Source organism: Artibeus jamaicensis, unplaced genomic scaffold (genome assembly GCF_021234435.1).
Source record: "Artibeus jamaicensis isolate MK-2021 breed Jamaican fruit bat unplaced genomic scaffold, CSHL_Jam_final contig_76, whole genome shotgun sequence".
Taxonomy (NCBI): domain Eukaryota; kingdom Metazoa; phylum Chordata; class Mammalia; order Chiroptera; family Phyllostomidae; genus Artibeus; species Artibeus jamaicensis.
Window position 1 is genome coordinate 19881691 of NW_026521954.1, and position 25369 is coordinate 19907059.

Sequence of the window (25369 nt, forward strand, 5' to 3'; positions counted from 1 at the left end):
TGTGCTGCTGCACATCCTCAGGGCGGTGGGGGGATGCAGACCACCCTGAGTCCCAGCATCCCTGCCGAGTGTGCCCCTGCCCCTCTGAGACGCGTTGCCCCTGCTCGTAGAGGTGGTGACAGCAGCGTGCGTGTTCCTTCTGCACCTGTCTACCTATCTCAACGCCAGGGCACAGGGCCAGTTTGGCCGCAGCACCAGGAGCCCTTTCCGGAAGCTTAGAGGTGATGGGAGTGTGGCCCTGGCATCCAGAGCCTGCCTGGCCTGGTGTAGGCCCTGCTCCCTGCTGGGCGCATAGAACTGATCACATCGTGTAGGACAGGCCAGCCGCGGGGACTTCGGGCCTCTGCCCCATTCGCTGATGTATTTGAAAGACAGTTTGTGGACTTGGCACTGTGGGGCTGTGCTACCTTTCTGAATCAGGGACCTATTTCTGTCACGTTAGCTTTGGAAGCAGTCTTAAGTCTCTTTTCCTCTCTCTTTCCATTTGCTGTATGAAGCCCTGGTGATCTGTCACTCGGACTCTGTTCTTGTCCTTTTTAACCACTGTCCTGCTGACTCCCAGTCTGTGTGATGTGCATGCTGGTCACGTCCTGAGAGGCAAATGTGCACCTGTGAAGGTGGCCTGCAGGGGTTACTAAGACCTCTGACCCTTGCTGTGACTCGGACGTGCCCTGGGGTCCCAAGAGCACAGCCAGCCTCCGGCCCCCTTCCAGCCTCTCAGGGGAGCATCCCAGCCCTGCCTGCCTCTTGCAGCAGGCCAAGTAATGGTCCCGGCCTCCAGGGTCACTGGGAGGATCAAATGAATTAATGTGGGTCTAATATTTACAAAGTAATAGTATTCAAACATGGTTTGGAACTAAGAGAAGCAAAACAATCTCAAGGCCTTCCCATGTGCCGTAGGGAATGGGGCCAGAATTTTGCTGCCTCAAAACTGCCTTTTGGGGTGTTGATTTTAAAGTGGTTATTAAGAAACAAAAGCCTTAGAAAGAACCCTTCGCCTTCCCCCCGTTGCTGCCTGAGAGAGTCGGGCGGAAAGGCCTGCCCCGGGAGGGAGCCCCAGCACGTTCACCGCCGCGCTGGGTAGGAAGCTGCAGGCAGGGGCCTGGGGGCTGGACCCCCCCCTCCGGTGTCCCGGCCGGCCTGGTGTGAGCGTGCCTCACACGTGTCCCGCTCGTCCTCGGCTGCTTGTAAAATGCCTTTCCTTCAAACCTTGCCCCTCCCTCCTCTGTCTGTCCTGGCATTTAAACCTGAACTTCCTAGTGCGTTTCCGGTCTCGTGTCTTACGGATCCTCCCAGCATGTACATTCATAATAAGTGTTGTATATTTTCTCCTGTTCATCTGCTTCTGTCAGTTCGATTAGTAGCCCAGCTAGAAGAACTCAGAAGGTGAGAAGAAAGAGGGTTTTGGGGGCCCCAAATAATCTTTCTACAATTTGGTTTATTTATTTGCCTCTAAGAAATGTATTCTTTGTGTTAGATATAAGTTGTAATTATTGTCAAGCCTTTCATCAAAATTACTTGTTTTTCCATGGTTACATGTTTTTGTAACCTTGCCTGTCATGAAAGTATCTGGCTCACGGTGATCCCTTTGTTCATTCTCTCCTGGAATGTGGACTTCCTGGGGACGCAGATTTTTTAATTCAGGTGAAGACAATTATTTTATTATAGGGATGACCTTGGATCTGCAGTAATTGCTTCCAAAGCCAATCACCTGTAAGCTTTCCTGTTGGTACCCTGTTCTCCTTGACATTGTTCTAATCACGGACCCCCGCATGTGAGTTTGTTGAGAACTTCTGGAACGTGAGACAAAGATTTGCGCTCCTTAGCGATTCACTGAGAGTGGTTTCTGCCCCTCCTGTACGATTTTCTTCTGGCCATGCAGCCTCCCACTTACATTGCACCTGTACACGCTCTTCTCTGTGTTTGGAGTTCTGTTCCTCCTCACCTGGAAAGAGCCATCCCCCCGTGGGGACCCTACCCCCGCCCCCTGCCCACGCACACCCCCCTCCACCACATCCGGGAAAGGTGTCCATCCCCAAAACCTTTGTCCTCTCATCGTAGGACTGAGCAAGACACGCTCTCTGCTCTTACAGCACTGGACCCAGGGCTTTACAGAAAGCGACCCCAGGGGGAGGACCAGCAGTGCCCCTTCCTGCTTTGCCGCCCCTGCCCAGCTGGCCTTCCAGACCAGCGGTTCCGGACAGTAGGTCCTCGACTGGCCGGCAGCGTTTGGTGCTCTGGTGGCAAGATGGTGTTCGGAACTGCCAGAGAGTGAACGCCAGGAGGCCTGTTGCAGAACCATTGTACTGTCTCAGTTTTTTAACCATAGCGTGGTTTTATTTTGAAATTTGAAAGGGCATTAAAAGGAGGGCTGGAGATTTTTGTGAAAAAGTAAACATAGATTCTTTAGAAGTTAAGAAACCTTCTCCACTTTTCAGAGAGAGAGGCTGGCATTTTTATTTATTTCTTTGGAGGAGCAATAGTAGGTCAAAGGGAATGTGGCAAGAGTCACTTGTGGTCATTTTTACTGGCACATAATCTTTTGTTGACTTACAGGGTTGCAGAATTATTGCAATTTTGTACTTAACACTGAAATTCAGATGTTAAAAACTTTGCTACCTTGTTGTTGTTTTTAAATACACACGGTGCCAAGTCCAGTGGCGGGAATTGAGGCCGGAAGGGTGAGCGGGAGGTGTCCTCAGTAGAAAAGGGCTTCGGTTTCAAAGCTGTGCCTTTTGCAGACCCACCGAAATCTGGCCCTGCTTCTTCTTATGAACTTGAGTCTCTGAGTCTCTGCAGCGTGGAGGTGACGGTGGCCTGAGGCCGTGCCCACAGGCCCACGTGCCGCAGTGGCCAGAGCGCGGCCGAGTGCCCAGCACCTGCGGAAGACTCCTTCTCAAGCCCTTCCAGACGAGTTCCCCATGAGAAGAAAGGCCAGTGAACATTTCTGCCCTTGGTTTCCACTTACACTTTTTTTTATTCCAAGAAGAATCTCAAGAACTGCCTTATTAATTAAGCAGAGGGTTATTTTTAAATAATTAGTTTTTCATGTAAACTGTTATAAATTTCTGCTCTGAAAAGGAGTTTTCAATTGAATAGCTGTAATTTGTAACTCCACAGTTTTCATGCATTTCCATACAAAGACCTTCCCGCTGCTTCCAAGGCAGGCGAGTTCTGCACAGCCCCTCGTAGAGCCCTGTGCGGGGTTCTCACTGCCTGTGGGGGCCGCCCCTGGGCAAAACGGGACCCCACAGGCCTGCCTGCCTGCCCCGGGCCCTGCCTTCACACAGTGCATCCTCACCCTTCGGCGGGTCGTGAATGCGATGAGAAGAAGGAAATAGAAAATATCAGCCTGCATTTTATGGAGTAAAAGTTGGTATTAATTTAGCGAAACTTTTGGGGGGATTGAGTGTGTACAGGTGTGTATCTAGTGAGTTGCAGTGTGAAGTGTATTTCGAACTGTGGGTTGTGGTCAGAACTTGGATCCTCTTCTTCTGGTGTGAAGCTGCTTTGCAAGACTTTAGCTGATCTTCTTAAAACAGTGAGTATATATTTTATTCAGCTGTCTCTGCCACTTTAGAGCCGTACACTACATGTTTGAGAGAAAAGGAGGAACAAATTGGAGAAAGAGTGTTAGTCTTGGAGAGTTTTCACACAAAGCCTTGTGTAGCGTTTGGCCTTTTGTTCTCAGGAAAATGGAAAACGCCCAGAACGCTGGTGTACAATTTCTTCTTCAGGTGTTTGCGTTACACTTTGGTTCTTTGCCACAGTTAGGGTTTCTGCTTTCTGTTGTTTACGTAATGGCCAGTTTACAGGGTTGGCGTTGCATTATACGGCCTCCCCCGTAAGAGCGAGATTCCCGTCGAGCGAGGCCCAGGTTCCGAGGGTGCACAAAGGAGGTGGGGCTGGGGTGGCGGCCGGGTCCTGGAGGGGGATGGGGCAGCGGGCCCAGAGGGTGGCGGGACCCTCGGTGCCAGGCCTTGTCAGCTAATGGGACAGATTCCAAAAGCCTTGTGCTGCTTTTGTTTTAACCACACCGCTCTCTTTATTGTGAAATTCCACGTGTCACTTGAAGGAGGACAGGAGGTTTCTGTGTTTCTCAAAAGGGAGACAGAGTGGCATGTGGCACCACTTTCTTCCTTCCTCGTCACGCCTTGCAGACTTCGGGGAACTTCGTCAGATGTTACTTATGACTGCTTGGGAACTTTATGATTTCGTCCAAATAAAAAGGAAATAGTAATTGCCTGTTTTATCAAGGTGCCATGCAAATTAGCCAGCAGTGCAAAAGTACACATTAACCCCATTAGTAATGTGTACTCACAGCTTTTAATTTTAATAACACATTTTCAAAGCTAGCAATAAATATTAGTATGTGAAAATCTCATGCCTTTTCTAAGTTTGAGTCATTAAATGCTTATTATTTCTGCATTTTTATGACATTAGGCAAACTGACACAAGACAAGTCAGCACAGAGGAGATCGTGTTCACCCCTACCTTGTAAAACAGTGGGCAGGGTCCTGGGCAGGCCTCAGCCTCCGGAGCCGAGGTCTCCGCTAGCGTTGGGTGGGGGGTGCCGACCACCGGGGAGAGCGGGGGGCCACAAGCAGGGGGCCGTTCTCTGCGCAGCCCTGGGTCGCCGTGTGTGTGAGACGCACCAGGGGGACACCCACCTGTGCCGGGCCCACCCCCAGCACCAGGTTCTTCACCTCCTTCCAGGATGGCGGATGTTCGCAGGAGTGCATTGGGTCCTACTTTTTCAGGAAGTTTTCGTATTTTCGTTTGTGGAATTTAGAAGAACACAGTTCCGTGTGAGAAGGGTGACACACAGGCACGGTCGTTGGTCCCCTCCCCGCAGCCCCAAAGCCTGGGGGCGTTTCTGGTGCTGTGTCTCCTGTGTCCTCACAGGCACAGGTGGTTTCTCCCCCCCAGGGCGGTTTCTCGACGTCTCAGTCCCCGTGTCCCTTCCATGTTAACACTGAGGTCTGTAGTGCTGACCACCCCCGGTGGTCTGGTACGTGGTCAGCAAACAGTGTGGGAGGGTGACCGCTTGCCCACTGGGCCCACCGGGCTGGCTTAAAAGTAAGGGGAAGGGCCTGTAATGATGCTGCTTACCATAAACAGTGCTATCGTGAATCCCTCTAAGCCGAGGACAGGCGGCCGTGCTTCTACTCCGCAGGAAGAGGGTGTCTTCACCATCACTTTCCTCTGAGCTCTTGCTCTCGCTCCCTCTCGTGGAGAGTCTCCTTCCCCATCCCCCACCCGGGCCGCCCCCTCCGTGTGGCAGTGGTCCTCACCTTCTCAGATGTTTTTAAGGGTCTCCTCTAGTAGGGAGCTCCCCTGCGTCTCCTGGCTGAGTTGGCCACTTTCTGCCCAGGGCTCCGCCGTTTGTCCCTATGTCGTTTGTTCTGTCACAGCACCGTCACTGCTGCCTTGGCCTGCTCCGTCTGTGTGCCGGCGTCTCTGCTGAAGTTTGAATAAGCTTGCTGAGGGCAGGAACCCACCCCCGTGGGCTGGGCCTGTGACTTGGGTCCTATGAGCAACCGAGTGGATGTTGGTGACCAAATAACATCTTCGTCTCCATGTGTCAGGTCACCAGAAAGACATCGACCTGCTCTCCCTCCCAGCACGCTGCTTCCTAGTGCACACACCGTGAAACAGAGGGGCTTCGCGGTGACAGGGACCAGCAGCAGTGAATAGCGACCCCCCGCTGTCAGTGGACGGTGCTCATTAGTCTCCTGCAAGTGTGTGAACAAGGGGCTGTGCAGAGCTCTGGCCGCGCTGGCGGCAGACTGGATGGCCATGCTGACTGTCGGGGACAGGATGCGTAGTCTGAGCACCAACAGGAGTTTAGCCTTGTACTTTCTATGTGCTTCATGAGTCTCGCTTGTCGTAAAAAAGTTGTATGTGGTTGTAGATGAGAAACACTTGAGGCAAAGAGACGTCGATGAAACGCGTCCTTTCTCTTCAGGGTTGTGCTGTAGTCTGCGAGGGCGGCGGTGGCAGAGCACCGGCCGGGCCGCGTGGGACCGCAGCGGCCTGCAGCCAGCTGTCTCCGCCCTGGGTCTTTGCCTCCTCCTCCCTCCGTCCACTTCGGCGTCCAGGTTTTCTCTTCTCATGAGGACACCGGGCATCCTGGATCCGCGCCTGCTCTGATGAACTCGTTTTAACGCAGTGATCTCAGCAAAGACCCCATCTCCAAAGACAGTCATTCTGAGGTCCTGGGCATTAGGACTTCAACTTACAAACCTGAGGCAGGACATGCAATTCTGTGCCAACAGTGTGGATTTAAACTATCTCATGTATGTATGTAGGACAGTGTGTTGACAAGAGATGCATGAAGTGTTCTGTGTGAGGGCAGAGAGTGTGCGGTGTCGTGTGTTTGACACACAGGAAGTCATGGCACTTACAGTGGCCAGGCTGGGCAGTCTGGGTGTGGCCACTTCTCCAATCATCAAAGACTCCACCCTCCTATGAAATATACTCCCACATTTAAAGAGTAAAAATGTATATTGCTACAGAAATGGGAAGGATGTGGAGTGAAGCTAGAGTTAAAAAGTTTTACCTAAAAATTGTCTACAATATCTTTAAAGTTTGAGAAAGTACTTAGAAAGCCACATCAGATCTTTGGTGGCTGTGGTCAAGGGCAACTTGCCTTTTGAGCCACTGACCTTCTGTAGGTGCAAAAGCAAAGGCTCTGGAAGAAGCACAGACTTGCACTTTGAAAAAGGATTTTTTTCATTGAAGTATGGAGTATGTACACAAGGAGAACTATTACTTGTTTTTCCCATGTCTAACCAATGTGAAATGAATTTCATACAAAATTTGGCAATCCCTTCTTTAAATTTTTCGTCTACAAATATTTAAAGAATGTTTACGTTTTGTTTTCTTCTCTCCTTTGAACATCCAGCTCATGGTCTTCGGCATCTTTCTGTGCCTGGATGCGTTTCTGTACGTGCTCACCCTGCTGCCCCTGAGGGTCTTCCTGGCTCTCTCCAGGCTCTTCGCTCTGCCTTGCTACGGCTTCAGGTGAGTGCTCGTTCCTTTTACTGTTTATAGTTGTTAAACTGTGTAACCACATGGATCACATGGTTTTGCAGAATAGGGATGATTCGTACACTTTCATTCACACTTTGCTCTTTAAAGCATAAACTGGTGCTGTTCACCTTTCTGATGAATATTGTATGTCTGCGTAACATTCGTACTTTGCAACCACACTCATGTTCCGAATGGCTTTGAACCAGAACCTTGTTTGGCCCGTAAACGAATGTTAACGGTGGGGGAGGCGGCGCATGGGAACAGCAGAAAGGGCTTGGGCCTGAGAGTGGGCCTCAGGGCCGCGGTGCTACCTCGCCCACACCCTTGTTTTCTTGAAGGCCCTTGGCCACCTGGGCATCTTCTGTGCATCGAGGACTGGGTTCTAGGTGGGGCGGTGGGGGGCAGGGGTATCAGAATCGCCTGAGGAGCTGTCACTGCAGGCGTTCCTCCTCCACCCCTCCCGAGAGTCGAGAATCGAGAATCGCTGCGTTAGTGGCCTGGGGAGCTGTAGTGACTGATTACAGGTGAGACGCCCTCTGTTTGGGAGAGGGGACGGCTCTCGAAGGCCATTGCGCAAGTGGGAAGCGTCAGACAGCCCACCCCCACACTGGTTAGCTGGTGGGTTGTGAGCAGCTACGTGACCTCGCTCGCAGGCCTGTTTCCAGAAACACATCAGTAAAAAGGGATAGTGGGAGCCCCACATCTTTTACCTCGGAGATTGGAGGTGTTAAAAAGAACAGCCAGCCTGGTCCCAGCAGACAGGAACAAGTGTTCATTTCCTTCCCGTCCTCCTCTACCAGAACTAGGAACTGTATGTGAAAATGTGCAGTTTAACGTGAGTCTCGATGCTCTCCCGGGCCCGAGCTCAGAAGAGGTTTGGGTCGTGCAGTTTCCGTTCTTTGCGTAGTTTCGTCAGCATGCCTCCGCCCTGCGTGGTCGCTCCCTGTGGCAGTGCCCGCGGTTCTCAGCCTGGCCGCCCGAGTCGCTCTGCCAACACTCGTCACTTTCCTGAACACGCGTCTTTCCAGAAAGCTCTAGAATGCTGAATGGACAATGCGTACAACTTCATTTCACTGTGAAGTGGGTGGCTATTCCATGATATCTACAAATATGCCTAATTAAATTACTGTCAACAACTGAATCATAGAAACTGAGTTACAAAATCAGTGGTCAATATACAGAATTATACGTTGGTGTTTTTTGAAGACTAAAGTCATGGAGATTCTTTTTTAAAATAGTAAAAGAGCGTGTACTTGATATTTAGTAAGCACTGAATAACACATAGTTCCTTTAGAAATGAGTCTCAGTCTGATGAGGAAGGAATTCTTCAATATGTGTAAAGAATTCATTGATCACAATGATCATACTGGGAAAAGAGTAGAAATTTTTCGTAAGATTACACAGTAAAAAAATTACAAGAATTAGTATATGATTGTTATACGTGATACTTATATTCTTTAATCTTACTCTCAGAATGAGAGTTGCATATTTTGTTGCATATTTTAATTATGTGTTAATCAGATGGGAGAATCTTTTCAGGAGTTTATCATCAACTTTAAGGTAATCAAGTATGTCCTTTCCACTTTGGGGAGAATTTTTAACAAGTTTTATTCCTGTTGACAAGCCTCGAGTTGAGACGTCTGTGGCATGAGGCTTCGAGGTTGGCAGGGGCAGCCCAGCCCTCCTGTCCCGGTTCCCCGTCACTGTGGGAGCTCTGACGTCAGGGCTGTCCAGGAGCCACTACGATGTTATCTTCACGGTTCACACCAGAATGTGAACCTTCACGGTTCACACCAGAATGTGAACCTTCACGTGCTGTGAGGCTGGGAAAGTGACCCGACGTGAAATCACGAGTGCCGTGTCGGGATTTTCCGCCTACCCGGTGGGCTAGATTAGTTTCTAGTTATTCTTTGACCAACAGTATGAGGCAGATTTGGGTTTGAGCCATCTTGGAGTGAACGGCTTTTAAAGAAATATGTTCCGTGTGCCTGGTGTCGTGATGAGCCGCAGTGTCGAGCCGCAGCGGTGGGTGGTTAAACAGTGTCAAGCGGTTTAACCCCCCACCGCTCTCCTGGGTTTCTCCTCGGGGCTGCTGGCGGCGTGCAGTGGAGCTTACCGAGTGGCACTGGGATGTTCCCAAGGGGCTCTGTGTTAAGGCTCTTGTCTGAAGACCCATTTTGTTGGACAGGCATCTAAACTGTGTCATTTCTATGTGTCCCTTGTCACTTGGGGAGGCAGGGTATCAAAGTAGCACTGGAGAAGGCTTTCATTATATGTCCTGAAAATTAAAAGAGGTTCTGCAGCGAGCCGGGAAATCTCAGTGCACCTCCCACTGGCTTTGTTGTGAGAGGTTCATGGTCTCTGGACCAACCTTCCCTGTGTGCTCCATCAAGGGCAGTGTCAGTGTGTAAAGACCCCTGTGTGCTCCATCAACGGCAGTGTCAGTGTGGAAAGACCCCTGTGTGCTCTATTGAGGGCAGTGTCAGTGTGTAAAGACCCCTGTGTGTTCCATCGAGAGCAGTTTGAGTACATAAAGTAAAGATGGTTGCTTTTGTGTATTACGGTGTGCTTCTCAATCTAAACTGATTTCAGTAACATTTAAAAGCAAAATTTGATTCTGTTTTCAGGGTTTTGTAGCTAAAGTGACACTAGAGGGCAGCATGGCACCCCCTACATTCAAGGCTCCAGTCAGTTCCCTGGGCAAACAGTTCTTGCTCTTTCTGCAGTTTGAATCAACTGAAAAAAGACATTTTATGCCATCACTAATGGTACGTGTTGTATATAAAGTGTGCAGTGCAGTTAAAATTGTACAGCAGAGCCTCCGCGTTCCAAACGCCCCGCCGAAGCGCAGGCCCGATTCCACTGACACCACCTGCCGTCTTCAGCAGACTTGGGTGATTCGGGCTGCAGCGTGTGTTTTCTTTGGGCGACTCAGAGAACAGTGCCTTTTTGAGCATTATTTTTTATAAGCACCAAATTTTAAACATTTGAAACTTAAAATATAATGTGAAGATTATATTAACAAAGTTATTGTTAATGTCTAAGAACTTTCAAGTACGTTAGGAACGTAAAAATACATTTTACTTTTACAGAGCTTTGTTATTACTCAGAAGGAGCCAGATTCTGCCTTCTGAGACCTGCCCTCCCAGCCTCCCCTGCTCCCTCCCCGCTGGCACACTGGGCGTGTTCGCCGTGGTGCCCGCGTGCCCTCCCCTCAGCCGGCCAGGCCTGCGCTTCCCTTCCACCCGACTGTTATCTCAAAGGGGTGAGAGGGCATGGGAGACACCAGCAAAGAAGTTGATTATGTTCTGTTTTCTTTTTCTTACTCTCCTTTCTGTTAAAAAAAAAAAGTCTATTAAAAAACTGTTAACTCTCTTAGTTCTTGAAGTTCGTCCCCCAGAATCGGAGAGGGGAGACCCGTCAGTCCCAGGCATCCAGACGCTGACATGGAAATGGCGCCGCCTTGTGGCCCGTTTGTGTCACTATCACCTGCGCTGCAGGGCCTTTCCATGATGGGATTGGTGTCTTCGCCTGTCTCCTTGCAGAACTCTGTCTGGTGCAGCATTCGGGACAGGCCTTGGGAAGCTGGCAGCCTTCCGTGTTTTCTGCGTTAGAATTTATTCTTCGAACCTGTTTCTAAACCTTCTGCAAACGTGCTGCGGGTTTGGGGATATCGCTTGGGTTCTCTGCCCTTCCCCAAGGCTGAGGCCAGTGCCTGAGGACCAGGGTGATTCCACAGCCCCTCAGGGGCAACCCCCTTTCGTCCCCAGTGCCTCCCTGGGGGGCGTTCGCCAGCTTTTAGCTGCTAAAATATTGTTCACTTTAAGATGTTGGCAGGGTAATTAGCTTGACTTGGCAGTTGAGTGTGTTGTCTGCAAAAGATGCACTGCTTTTATAAGACGTTTACGTTTCTCCTTAGCATTCTCAAGAAAACTGCATTAAAAACCGTTCCTACTGAGGGAACAATCTTAAACATTCTTTGCCCCAAATATTTTCTCACTGTAGACTAAAATAAAGAAACATACCCAGACCCTTTCAAAGCAGATTCAAGTAAGTGTTTCTTCCCTCTTTCCCAGACAGGGTAGTGTCTTCTTAGAAAAACATTCCCGATACTTTTTGAATTAGGATAATTTTTTAAATGATGAGGACATGGAAATCAGCATTAAATTTTGATTCATCGTATGAGGCATCCATATTTCTTGGAAGAATAAAAGTATTTTGTTATGCTAACAGAGGTATCGAACTTAATTTCTCCAAATTTACTTATAGAATAAAGAACCAGTTGTATAAATATTTTTAATTTGCCTGGCATTTTACGGAACCAGTTGTATAAATATTTTTAATTTGCCTGGCATTTTATAGAACCAGTTGTATAAATATTTTTAATTTGCCTGGCATTTCTGTGACTCTGTTTTCCCCTAAAACTCGTGACTTCATTTCACATATTGGACTTCTCAGTCACATCTGAGTTCAAAATTGGGGGCAGTTACAGGGAAAAATGATACCATCTGGTGCTAGCATCTGATAGTTAGTTTTGAAAACTTTTAAAACATTTCAGACAGTAGTAAGTGTAGAATAGGTTTAAGTAATAAATGCCAGAGTGTTTTTCTTTTACTCTAGAGCAAATAGAATACATGCAAGCAGATTTTTTGATGATCTCACTCTGGTTTTTAGGTTTAACTTTTATGTGAGGCTTCTTAGACTTTTTTTTTAGAGGCTACAGTGTCTTTTTCTCTTCAGTGTTCACTTCATAGAAAAGCTCTTATCTCCCAGAAAAATTATGAATTGAAAGTGCTTGAGAATTTCCTAACCCATTGGATTTCCTCTGTACACCTAACTTCCTTCAAGATAGTTGTACCCAAAACTGGCTTCACGCACACACAGATTTTTGTCGTTTTAGACGTATCCCTTGATTCTGGCCTGAGTGATGGATGCCGCCCTGGAGCACGTGTAGGGAGAGCTCTCGGTGACTTTCTCTGGGGGAGCAAGTCTGCCTGTCATTTCCTGTCACCAGGGCTGGTCCACGAGGCCCATCTGTGGAGAGCAGTGTGTGTGTTTCACGAGAGGGTCTTTGTGACATCAGGTGGTGCTGTCCCGGTTTCCTCAAGCGCTGCTCCAAACAGCGTAGCAACACCACAACTTCTCTCTCTTCCTCCCTCGAGAATCGGACCGGAGGGAGGGGCACTCTCCCTTCCTTTGCAGAATGGAGTGTGGTGTCCCAGGGACTCCCTGTGGTGAGTGAACCCTGGTTTTTCCTCTGTCTCCTTGGCTCAGTCGACAGCAGTTCAAACAAATATTGACTATAATGGAAAGAAAACAGCCGAGGCGGGCATAGCCATTTGGGAGGGGCGTGCACTGCAGAAAATGCGCTTCCCTGTCCTTACCTGCTGGTGAAGCAAGGATCTGACCACGCCCGCACCTGCCACGGGAAAGCCACTCCAGAAAAACGGTCTTTCGTGACCCACACTGGGCCCGCAGGGGCAGCAAATGGCAGCAATACTTACCCTGCCGCCACAGCAGTCGGCTGAGCCTGGTTTCGTCCATGCAGGCGGTTTTTGTTTTCTGTCACTCCAAATACCAGACATGGCTTTATAAAACCAGCTGGTTTTCCTAGTATAGTTCGAAATTATTTAAAGCCGAAGGAAAACTAATCATTCCATTTAACCATTTAGTATTTTTCCATATGCCATGACAGCCAGATTTAAAATTTTCCGTTTTCTAATTAAGGAAAATATCTTAATCTCAATACTTTATTCTAATTTAACTTTAAAATTATAGAGACTCACCTTTCATAAATGAGAACCATACTTGTTATTTTACATTTTTAATTTCAGTAGGGCTTATATTTCTTTACTCTTTCCATTATACCACAAATAACTTAAAATGTTTAGAGAGAGAAAGAGAGAAAGAAGGATCCAGCCTGTTTTATAACGGAGCATCTCATGACGATACCTGGGCAGGTTCCAGCTCTGACTTGAAAGTTAGCGAGGTAGGGTCACCCCGCTTCTCCTGCTCATTTGTGCTGCCTGCTCTGCCTTCCTGTCTTTCTGCCTGGAGCCAGTTTTTGCTGGTGAGCATAGCAGCTTCTGCTGAACAGGGAGGAGAAAGCCTTCCCTGCTCGTCTTTGTCTCCTACACCACTCTGTTCCTATGAATCTGTGAGCCTTTGAAACGCCGGGAACACTTCAGCTGCTAATTGTGCAAATCTAATGGAAGCATTTCAGTGGGGAAGAGATAAAATTTAGAAATAAAGAAAATGTGGTTTGTGGAAGAGCAGTTTAACTTGATAATTTAAAACAAATACAACTCCTGCTGAATACCTTGTTCAATATTACCTGTGTTAGGGTAACTCATGGCCAACCTGTAAATAGATTAGTGGGTTTTTCACTCTGTTCAACAGCCTGTTCCACTCGTTTCTGAACTCATGGGGTTTTCAGCATTTGCAAAATGAATTTCCAGTAACTACTGTTTAACAGGAATTTACAAGGAAGAACTTCGGTCTGGAAGTACTGTTCAAAAGCCAATTTAGAGTGGATTGGCAGGGCTGTGGATAAGCTTCTTAGGGAGTTGGAAATGCTTATCGGAGTGTCATCTAAAAATACCCTGGCAGGGACGCAGACGGGTGCTGGCCTGGTTCCCGTCGTCGCCGACCAGGTGAACGGCCCCGAGGTCAGGCTCTTACTCAGCCAGGCTGAGAAACATACGCATGTCTTTAGATGTTGCCTCACTTACAGACAGCTTTCGATTTTTTGCAGCTTTCCTTTTTCATTAACAGGTACATTTACATGAAAATAGGACCCTTCTTCCTTAGGAGTTCTGCTTTTATTTTTTATTTGAGTAATACTCCTTATTTTGAAAACCAGAGGCATCTCTGTAGCAACAAGTCATGCTTGAAGATTCTCACCAGAGTAAGGGGAGCACAGAAGGCAGTGGACTGTGGTCTCTTTTTGGAAATAAAAAGCAAAAATGATGGATACATTCATTTTTTAGCACAATAATGTTTCCAAATAGGAAGACAGTACAGTGGTACATTACCCGGTATTACATCTGCTGACAGATGAAAGGGACTGAGTCGTGGGTTCTTCTAAGTGTAAAAGGTCTTTTACAGAAAAGCCTAAAGTGGTAGAGGCTGGTGAGGAAGATGGGGGTGGAGAGCGTGCCTTCTTCGGGAGCCGGGCTGCCCAGGCCCAGCTGCTGGCCCCGCCACCTCGTAAGTCACAGCCGTCCAGCTGCAGGCGCGCTCCTGACCGCTCTGCCTCCGCTCTGCCTCCGCTCTGCCTCCCCTCTGCCTCCCCTCTGCCTCCGCTCTGCCTCCGCTCTGCCTCCGCTCTGCCTCCCCTCTGCCTCCGCTCTGCCTCCCCTCTGCCTCCGCTCTGCCTCCGCTCTGCCTCCGCTCTGCAGCTGGGTGGTGAGAGTTCCCTCCTCGCAGGGCGGTGGTGAGAACTAAGTGGGCCTGGAAGGTGTCTGCCCTGCAGCCACTGGCTTGTCACTTCACCGACTCCGGCCTTTCTGTCATTTCTACAGCCTACTCTCACCCTAGGCCAGGTAGAGCTCATTGAAGCTATGTACAGGGAATGTTTAGGTTTTAACTTATTATCGTTTTGGTTCAAAATGTTGTCGTTTTGGGGTATAGGTTTCAGTGTTGGTCGTTCTGATTTCTGACAATGGCGTGTTAAGTGCAGTGGCTCTTCCCACATACACCAGCTGGTCTTGTGCTGCAGATATTTGTAAAGAGATAGTTAGATTCGTGCTGTGTAGCCTTCTCTCTCCAGTAAAATTGCCTTCACTAGGATCACTTAACCAAGTTGTTGCCAATCTAGTACCAAAATCTCTACGTACAGTTTTCCGCTCTAATTAGTTATCAAAATCGTTTTGCTAATTAATGCAGATTCACTAATGTCCTCCTACATTTTGTTTCTATCATCTTTAATTCATAATACATGACCTGGGGCTTTTATGTACAGAGGCCCATGACTGTTGGTGACCTGTGATTTGAGCACATGCCCAGCTGTGCCCACATTTCTGAGAAGGAGGTGGGCGGTGCCGCCTCATCTGCTCCCTGGCGGGACCAGAGGTGACTCACACACAGGCCGGGAGCCCAGGAGCATTCAAAGTGCCCCCCTCGTTGTATGAATTTAAAATGTTTAGCTCCAACTCTCAACAAATGTAACCTCTCTTCCATTTTTGATCTTGTGAGGGGAGGGCAGGGAATTAAGGACCCTGTCGGCTGGCCAGCCCCTGGCGGAGGTCTGTGTTCTGGGCCAGAATTTCGGAAGCGGGAGATGAAGTTCAGTCTGGGTTCCCAGGGGAGGAAGGGGACAGAGGAAGGCGGACGGAAGTCGCTGCGCTTTGCCCGATGCAGCTTCTCCCAAACCTCCACTGCCCAGAGTGAGTGCACTCTGCCCGGCCTGTCTCACAAGTGTCGCCGGACGTAGACGGGCTCTGGGCGGGTCTCCCTTCAGGCTCGTGGGCTCAGCCGTGCCTTCCCACCTCTTTCTGGACTCCTGGACATGGTCCTCACAGAACCCGCCCCTCCTCGGGGCTTTTGCAGGGCCCCTGTTCTCTCAGTGCACAGACGAGACACCCTCCTGACTGCAAACCGCGTGCAGTGTGCGTTGCAGAAACTGGGACTGGGCTCCAGCTGCTCCCCGGGCTGGCGTTGCAGGCATCGCCGTTATCTCGCGACGTGGCGTTCCAGGTGACAGCTGGAAGGCTCAGAGGTTCGCTGCTGAGCCCTGCAGGGATCTCTGGAGGAAAAGGGCCGCCACCTGAATGTGGACGGGGCTGAGGAAAGCAGTCCAGGGAGGAGGCAGCTCAGCACGTGGAGGGCCCGGCTGGAGGGTGAGCTCACCTTCCCATTAATGTGGTCCCGTGGGTGGGGATGGAGAGGTTCTGCAGCTCCTGAGGAAAGGGCTCGGGCCTCTCATTGCCAGCCTGTCCCTGACAGCGGCCAGGAGTCTGAGCGTTTCCTACCTTAGGGGCTCAGCCTGCAGCAGACGGAGAGAAAGCTCCCTCAGTCTTGTCACAGGAGTTTATGTCCGGGGACAGAAATCTTAGGCTATTGTTCTAATGTATTTTTTTCTGTGTCTTAGTAAAATGTTTCCATGCACCTTTTAGGTTTCGCTGTTCACAGTCTGACCTCAGAAGTAAGGAATGATTTCTGTTCATGTTAATTAGGAAAAAACTGTTTTCACTTCATGTCCCAGAGGGCTAACTTGTGTAATATAAAAGCAGTTCTGCAAACCGGTAAGGAAAGGATATAAGGAGAGAATTCACAGAAAATATAAACAGCTTAAAAACTTTCAAAAGATGTCAGTCTCCCAGTGAGAGAAGTTAGCAGTGAAAGGATACGAGACACCATTTTCACCAGTGGGAACAGCAAAGGCCCAGAAGTGGATCGTGGATCAAACACCGGTTGACGCCTGTGGGCTGCAGGCTTTCCCTTGTGTTTCCAGTTGAAATCTGAGTTGGTGCAGCCCCTGCAGAGGGTGTTCAGCTGCTTCTGTCACAGCGTCAAGTGAACATAACCTGGAAATCCCAGTTCTAGGAATTTACCCTAGAGACATACATGCGTGTGCAAAGTGTGGCATCTGCGCTGTGTCAGGTTCTCGGTTGCAGAAGCCGGGAAACCCGTTGGCGATGTGTGACCTCATTCATGGCACCTCCACACACCAGAGCATCACGCTGTTGTGGACGTGCAGGCTCCTCGCGGACCGGTGTGGGGCGTCCGTTGTGCTGTTGAATGAAAAGTGCCACGAGCAGAGCAGCGCACACGGAGCGTGGACGCCGTGCGAAGGGGCCGGTCCAGCGGGCTGCAGGGTGTCGGCGGGTGAACGGCTTACGTCGTCGTCGTCTTGGAAACGCACTCTCTCCACAGACACCTGCCCGCTGTGCCCACTGCGCCCACTTCTAATGGTCATTCTGGTTTAACATCGTTCTGCACTGGGGCAGAAAAGTTCACACTGCCAAGTGGTCAGTTGTATATGTACATAACATTCCTTGTTCGCGCGAAGTGTTTGAAAGATCAACCTACTTCTCGTTACCATTGTGCACTGTGTGCCTGTGTATGTCCAGTAAAGGTTCTTTATTTCGAGAACATAGAACATAGAAATCATATTTGTATTCATTCTTATGTTGCAGGGACAGGCGCTTGCTGCAGCCGGCCCAGGTGTGTGACATTTTAAAGGGCGTCATCTTGGTCATTTGCTATTTCATGATGCACTACGTCGACTACTCCATGATGTACCACCTGATCCGGGGGCAGTCGGTCATCAAGCTCTACATCATCTACAACATGCTCGAGGTGAGGAAGGGCCACGCGTGCCCACCGGTCAGTGCGGCCCCCACCTGCCCCAGCCCCAGCCCCAGGAAGGGTGCTTCCGGCCTTCGGGGCTTATCTAGTCCTTGTGCTCGTGGCAATGCAGATTCTGTACACCTGGGCTGGCGCTGGAGTCTGCCTTTCCAGCAAGGTGCACCTGTGCGGCTGTCCTGGGCCACCGTGGGTGGCAGGTCAGGGCATGACATGCCCCTGGTGAGGAAGAAGGGACCTGCTGCCTGGATATTTCTGAGTCGTGGCCACCTTGAGAATGTGAATTGTCAACAGGCAGGAGAATTTGCTGTGCGTGTTCATCGGAAACCCATGTCGACTTTGTGCTAGAACTCAAAAGGTCCTGGAGAAAATGTGGGATTCTGTATATGTTGGCTGTAATAGATTTGCATGTCAATTACTTGGAGTTTTCACGGAGAGCAAGTGAACATAAGTTTCCCAGTATCCCTAGTAGTTAACTCTTTATATAGCACATCTCACTGTGAAGTGGTCAGCAGGTGAACATCTGCATGTGTACAAAAACTAAGTTACACAAAGCAAACCGTGCTTTATTTATGGTTAGAATCTTAACATTTTTCAAACATAAGCTGCACTACATTATATAATACATTTTTGAGATTCAAATTACATTTTTCTATACTGAGTTTTAGGAACATAAGTAAGGTCTCCCTGTCTTAAATTAGCCAAGAAGGGGTTTTGCTTTTTCTTCTTTCTTTTCTCTCTTTATTGTTGTTCAAGTACAGTTGTCTCCATTTCCCCACCATTGCTCCCCCTCACCCCCGGACCCCCACCTCCACCCCTCAGTACCCACCCCTCGGTTTGTCCACGGGTCCTTCACACATGTCCCTTCCCAGGAAGGGGTTTTTCCTAGTGGGTGGGCAGATGGGACAGTGGGGCAGCTTCGCGCCTTTCTGCTCTGAGGCTGCGTTGCCATGGTACCCGAGGGCTTCCCAGCTTGTCCCAGAAGATGTGGAACTCGAGCCATCCTGGTTATTCCTAAATGCACAACCGAGATGATTCCACAGGAGCCCCTAGCTTCCTGCCTGTAGCTCAGTGCCCTGCCTGTGCTGTGCCCCATCGATGGGAGGCAGATGGTGGGTGCAAGTCAAGCTTGCGAGGCAGCGTAACCATCTACTCTCCCCTCGCCCTCTCAGAAGGGCGGGCCTGGCCTGGTCTCTCCCCTTCTGCCATTACAGTGGCTCTGTGCCAGGGCCCTGCTGGTGTCCCTTACTGCCTGCCTGCCACGGGCCTGCAGGTAACAGGGCCTCTACCTACCCCCTGACTTCATGTAGATGCCTCAGGGTTCACACAGCCCTCCGCACGGTGGCATTGTTACTGTTATCGTGGATAGGTCGGGGAAGAGGGCCTGTGAATTGCTAATCACTCCGTGGACGGCGGTTGGTGGGGTGGTTTAAGCACGGTGGACAAGAAGTCTGGGTTCTAGTGTAGAGAGAACCTGCCCGTGGTCCTGGTTCTCCTGCACAGGGCTGCCGGGGCCGAGCGTCTCTAACCCCCAGTTTCTCATCTGTAAGCTGGAAGTGCTGGGCGCATTGTGAGGACTAACTCAGCACAGAGAAAGGGCTCAGCACTGCCAGGCACGTGGTAAGAGCTCCCCAAGTGGCGGCTGTGGTGGTGTTCCTTCGTCGGGTAGACACGTGACAGTCCCTGCATGCAGAGAACTGTCTCAGACCCTGAAGACAAAGAGGCGAACAAAGCCCGGTCTCACGGAGCTTCTGTTCCCCGGCAGGAGACAGACAGTAAACCAGGAGGTCAGGAGGTACAGGGAGGCAACACGTGCCACTACGAGAAGACCAGGTGGGGCATTAGAGACTGGGAGCCATGAGAGATCGGACGGTCTCAGAATGGTCTTAACTTTAAAGGTTAATTTTTGTATAAACGTGGATTTCTACTATTTGAGCTGCCTCTGAATCTTCGTGACATATTTAGATGGGATATGAAGAAACACCTTTCCAATGACTTTTCTCTGTAGGTGGCAGATCGTCTGTTCTCATCATTTGGCCAAGATATATTGGACGCCCTCTACTGGACCGCGACAGAGCCTAAGGAGAGGAAGAGAGCCCACATCGGGGTGGTCCCTCACTTCCTCATGGCCGTTCTCTACGTCTGTATCCTTTCGACACGTCAGGGATTCCCGCAGTCTCACGTAGCCTGCACCGTTCTAGTTGGTTCGCAGTTTCTCTGGTTTACAGGTGTGCGTGTGAGTCCCGATCCTGAACATTAACGCGAATTGTCTGCTCTCTCTTGAGAAATTACTTATAATCATTGTAAATTGACTTAAAGAGCCTCATGTACACCAGTTCTGGTCTCGGTGTAACTGATTACGTGGAAGGGTTTTTGGCTTAAAGGTATTATAGATACTTTATATAAATCTGGGTCACTTTTTACATCTGTGTCACTTACTTGGAATTTTTGTAAGTTATCTTTATGCCTGTGAATTCTTTGTTATAACCTGAGCTTAAAATGTTTACAGTTCATCTAGAAGTAAAATTTGAAATTGGTTGAGAGGAATTTTAGAGGTTTTATTCTCCCCTTACACCCACATCTTAAAGATTTTCATTTGAAAAGTAAAGGCTTTATTATATATAGTGTGTATATGTGCCCATTCACATGCATTTACACACATCTGGGTTAGAACTGACCATTCATATGTGTTTACACACACACCTGCCTACACTGGAGTCCCATGTGGGTCAGAACTGATTCATAGGAATGAGTCCTGTGATTTTTTCTCTACTGCCTCTGAAACAGTGATACTTGAAGGATTTGGATTAATATTTGGAAAGTTAAGGGGCTAAGTGGGAAGATTTCTACAGAGTAAAAGCATGTTTTAAGTATAATGGGGTAAAAGTGACTGTTTTAATTTAAGTAAACTGTTCCATGTGCAATAGGAATATAATTCTACAACTTGTGATTTCTTCAAAAAGTGACTATGAAGAAGAATGTCAATGATCAGGCAATTCTTTCCACCTGAGGCTCTCCATGCCCTGAAGGACCAGAAGGGAAAATCACATCCAGACTTCGACTTTGTGTTTTTTTCTATTTTGGAATGGAAATCATCTTAATTCAGAATGTATATTGCTGAGTGTCTCTTCTTTCAGCATTCGCCATAATTTATTCCATTCAGTTAACAAACTTTTTACAGGGCCTGTTTCCCAAGCATCGCACCAAATGCCAGAGAACCAGAAAGAGCAAGAGAGCCGCGGGCCGGGGCTCACCGGGCACGTGAAGGGGGCGCAGGGTCGTTTCTGCGCTGGTGTGTCTCACGTGGGTGGCCTGCGTCCCCATCCTGTCAGACTGGGGCCAACCAGTAGAAAAATTACAACGAATAAAATGCTTACGCAGAGTCACCTTTCCCTTCATTATTCACTTTGAGATTTGTGTCGTATTGTCTATTAATCTGACATGACAACAGACGGGTTTTCCCTTGACCCCACCCACTGCCAGTTCTGCATGCGATTCTTATAATGGTGCAGGCGACGACCCTCAACGTGGCGTTCAACTCACACAACAAGTCACTGCTCACCATCATGATGTCGAACAACGTGAGTAGGAGGGTTTCCACCTGTGGGACGTCATGCGGGCACTTCGCAGCAGTGTTCTGGGTGGGAAAATATTTTTTCCACACGTTAGCTATTTTTCAGGAAGTGCGATGTGTATTGTGTCCATTTTTAAAACTTACAATGATAAGGGTAACTTCTCTTTTTTACTATTTCAGTTTGTTGAAATTAAAGGAAGTGTTTTCAAGAAGTTTGAGAAGAACAATCTTTTTCAGATGTCAAATAGTGGTACGTACCATTAGACCCTGCTTACAGCCCTCTGCAGTGTTCTTCTGCACCCCGTTCTCAAACTCTGACGTCACGCTCCTGCTTCTTGGGCTTAAGCAGGGCTTCCTCTTACTCTCTCAGCATCTTTTCCAAGTTTGATTATTACTTTGGTTATTGCAACCTCAGGATGTTAAAGATAGTAAAGAATTACAAACACATAGCTCCCTACTGTACTCTCAGAGACTTCTCATGAATCTAGAAATTGCTTTGTGGGAGATGATATTACTCCACTTACAGATGTGAAAACTAAAACATAGGGACAGCAATTTGACTTTCTGGGTCACTGAGCTACTGAGAACAGAACTGTGGCAGCTCAGACCCCTCCCAAATAAGAGTTCAGAGCTGAGCTACTCCAGAAACAGAGTTTAGGAATTTAGGGAATACACACATGGGAAACGCAAGCCCATTTATAGAGACAAAGGTTTGGCAGCAGAATAAAAGCCATTTCACTTGCTGCAGAGTGACAGGGAAAAGTGGACATAAGAAAGGAGAAGCCAAAGACATTTTGAGGAAGGACTTCAGGGTGCACTTGAAATGCAGGAGGTCCCACTGCTGAATGGCAAGGTGGGGCACAGAACTGTGAGATTCTAGAACAGTAGGGGAACCCCGGTTGGGTGTGTACAGGCTGGGAGGCGGGTTGCTCAGTGAGGGACTGTGCCGGCCACGGCCCCATGGCTGCGTAGGCGGGCCCACACGAGGTGCCAGGCTGGCCACAGGCGTCAGTGCACTTAATTTCACCCCTCGGTTCGTAGTGTCTTCGGCTGCAATAAGAAAATAACTTTTAAAGGAAAATGTGTAAACTAGCTTCTACCGGGAATTTAGTTGTTTGCTTTTGTTAAATTCATTTAGGTGAAGATGACAGTATTTAGTAAATTATATAAATGTTATGAAACCTAACCTGATTTGGTCTCCCCCTCCCCAAAGTTCTACATGTGTCCTAAGAAATGCTTCTTTAACACTATTCTTTAGCGGAAGGGTTTGTCAGGTTAGCGCCTTACACTTGGTCTTGACCAAATTGCAAATGCAGTGTTCTGCTTTGCAGGGATGTTACATTGCCCAGGCCTGTATTTTACTTTCTGCTTCGTTTTTTTGTTTTTTTTCTTTTTCTAGATGCAAATAGTTGTCATATGTCCTCAAAGACTATTGGAGGAATCTGACTCAATATGAGCAGACTTATGGTTTGAATATTTTTGAAATTTTGCAGAAAAGTAGAATTTTCATACTGGAATTGTGTTGGTGAAAGAAGTAAATGGCTTATCAATGCAGCACCATTCTGTGTATGAGATAGTATATTTATTTTACAGACACTTAACACATAATGTAATAATTCCATTTTCTGACAAAATTATATATATACTGTACTATTATTTACATGCACTATGTATTCATCTGTTGATTTTTTCAGATATTAAAGAGCGATTTACAAATTACGTGCTTTTGCTAATAGTCTGCCTAAGAAACATGGAACAGTTTTCTTGGAATCCAGGTAAGTAGTTTTTAACTACTACAGTGGCTTCTAGTTTTACTCTTGAACCAAAAACCATTCTTTTATATGGAATGAAATGAGCATTGCAGAAACCTTAGAGCGTTTCAGCTGCCCCCCTCCAGGTATCAGCAGCACCTGCCTCAGGAGAGTGGCTTGGGGTGGTGGGAAGCCAGAGCATGCGCACCAGTCTTCGCGCGCCCCACACACCCCCCCCGCACCCCTTCCCTGCACCCCTGCACACCAACCCAACCCCACACTGGCCCCACCCCGCACACCAGCGCTGCAGCTGGGTCCTTACCGGGCCAGCGGGCCCTGCTGAGCACTGCAGCTGCCAGCCCCTTACTGTTTATCTCACTGCAGCTGCGCTGTGGTTATCTCCGTGCAGTCAGATATTTTGTGTTGTAGGAAGGGGTTCACCAGAAGAACTTCTGTTCTTTCCTAACATTGATAAGCATTTTGAATAATGGCAAATTAAAGAAACATAATGTAAAGCAGTAAATTGTTACTTATATACACCCCTGAGTCGAGACTGGCGAGTCGCCGTGATTCTGTGAGTTTGCACCCTCCGTCCTCTGGGTGGACGTTTGCCGGCTGTGTGCTGTGGGCCGTGTGGAAGGTGGTGGCCTGTGGTGGCACTCGCAGGCCGGCTGAGGAGGCAGACGGGTCGCAGCGCACGCAGCCTGGTGATGCTGCAGCGCACTTGGTGGCAAGCAATCCCAGTGCTCGGCTCTCGCAAGTAACAGACAGTTTTCCAGTGTCTGATGGTTTCATAAACCTTGTGCTTGAGAAATGACATTATGTTTTGCATTTTATTTATTACCGGCATACCATGCATGGTATAGGTATTTAATAACTTCTTGTTAATTTATTTTGATTCATTGCTAGTTTTCAAGTACCTGTGAAAAATCTGAAACATACAAAATGAGATCTGTGATCTTGGAAATATATGTCCAGAGTTATTTTCTTGTAGAAACCATAAAATTAGACCTGATTCCCCAGTCCTGAGTGTGATCTCAGACTCTGAGATGTGCCCTCCAGTCAGCATGGAGAGTCCCGCCCTGTTACCTCTGCCCTGCCCCCAGCTGCCACTTGTCACAGGTCCTTGTCAGCATCTCTCACTTGCTTCATGCTGTCCCACTCCTGTATCCTTCAGGGTTTAGGAGTTTATCTGTTGCGATTTTTATCAGGTAGTGGGTACTAACTTGACATTGTACTAAATGTGAAGGTGAGCAAATTCGACAAGTTACAAAGGTATGACAGTGAAGTAAATGCTGGATCTCTATCTTAAGTCGCGGTGATCAAAGAGGGGGGGTTGTTTGGCTGACTCCAGCCCACGTCCCTGCCCACTGAGGCAGCTCTGGAGTTAGAGGACCTCATAATGAGCCTGTGTGTTTCGTTAGTCCCCCACCAGTGGCCCTGGCTGGCTCCAGAAGGGAGGTGGAGGCCCTGCCCATGCTGTGTCCCCCTCCCCCCCATGGTGCAGAGAAAGTACAGAATAAACGTGTCGAAGGAATTTTTCTTCAACTTGATAAAATACTGCTCCTTTGATAATTTATTAAATGCTAGTTCTAGCTCTGTTATTATTGTTCATTGAAAACATTGTAGTTGTGCCCTTTGAGCTTCAGATTTCAGTGTTAGCCTATGGTGTGGATTCGATTCATATTAAACAATTCAATTGTTTTTCCCTGTACTTTATAGATCATCTCTGGGTGTTATTTCCAGATGTCTGTATGGTGATTGCATCAGAAATCGCTGTGGATATTGTAAAGCATGCTTTCATCACCAAGTTCAATGACATTACTGCAGATGTATGTATTTTCGTAACCAACATAGTTTTTGATGTTGACTTCTACTTAATTATAAAGTTGTAGAATAACAAGTTAGGTTTATTGCATTCATTGTTGTGTTATATTGAAGATAATAGAAGAGTACTACTACTTTAAGAATTATAATTTTAAATTTCTGAAAAGCACCACCCTACCGAAAGTATGATAGTTTAGCATTAAACCATTCCAGTTCCACACCTCTGGGTTCAGGTACAGCCTGACTAGTAGTTGTAGTCAGAGCATCACTAACTCAAAGTCATTATAAAAAGTTAACACTACCATCATCTGTTGACTTGAACTTGGAAAAATCACATAGTTCCTATTTAAAACATTAGGCTATCAAAATTCAGTTTTGTCTTGCTCATCATCTATTTTTCTAAGAAGGTATGATTATTGTATATGGAGTAATAATTTTTAAACTATTTAATTTAAAATTTCCAAATTATTATATACAAGGTCTATCCGCAAAAGGTATAACTATTGTTAATATAATGAGAACAGTTTGCATGACATCAGTGTAACTCGGTAGCCGAGGGGAGTGGACTGGAACAATGATGACTTCACTGTCATCAATGGGGGCAGTAGATGCCACTGAGTGAGCATGTGCACTGTGTGGCTGTCACATTCAAAATGACTGAGTGAGCAGAACAATGAATCTGCATCAAGTTTTGCATTAAGCTTGAACATTCCTCCATGGAAACTATGCAGATGATTCAGAAGTTCTCAGTTATGGGCATCTGGTAATTGGCAGCTTAATCACAGCAACACGCCTGCTCATGCATCGCATCTCATGCAGTTTTGGGTGAAACATCAAATCACCTGGGTGATTCAGCTGCCCTACAGCCCAGATT

General features: G+C 47.9%; 1 protein-coding gene across 1 annotated transcript in view; it reads left to right on the plus strand.

Annotated features, from left to right (window-relative positions):
• Window positions 1-25369, plus strand: part of TAPT1 (transmembrane anterior posterior transformation 1) — a 54205-nt gene that overhangs the window by 15916 nt on the left and 12920 nt on the right. The window contains exons 3-9 of the mRNA XM_037126795.2: window positions 6908-7026; window positions 17175-17337; window positions 19352-19487; window positions 20827-20924; window positions 21098-21167; window positions 22612-22692; window positions 24391-24500. Of these exons, the coding sequence (XP_036982690.2) occupies window positions 6908-7026; window positions 17175-17337; window positions 19352-19487; window positions 20827-20924; window positions 21098-21167; window positions 22612-22692; window positions 24391-24500 (777 nt within the window). The remainder of the gene's footprint in view (window positions 1-6907; window positions 7027-17174; window positions 17338-19351; window positions 19488-20826; window positions 20925-21097; window positions 21168-22611; window positions 22693-24390; window positions 24501-25369) is intronic.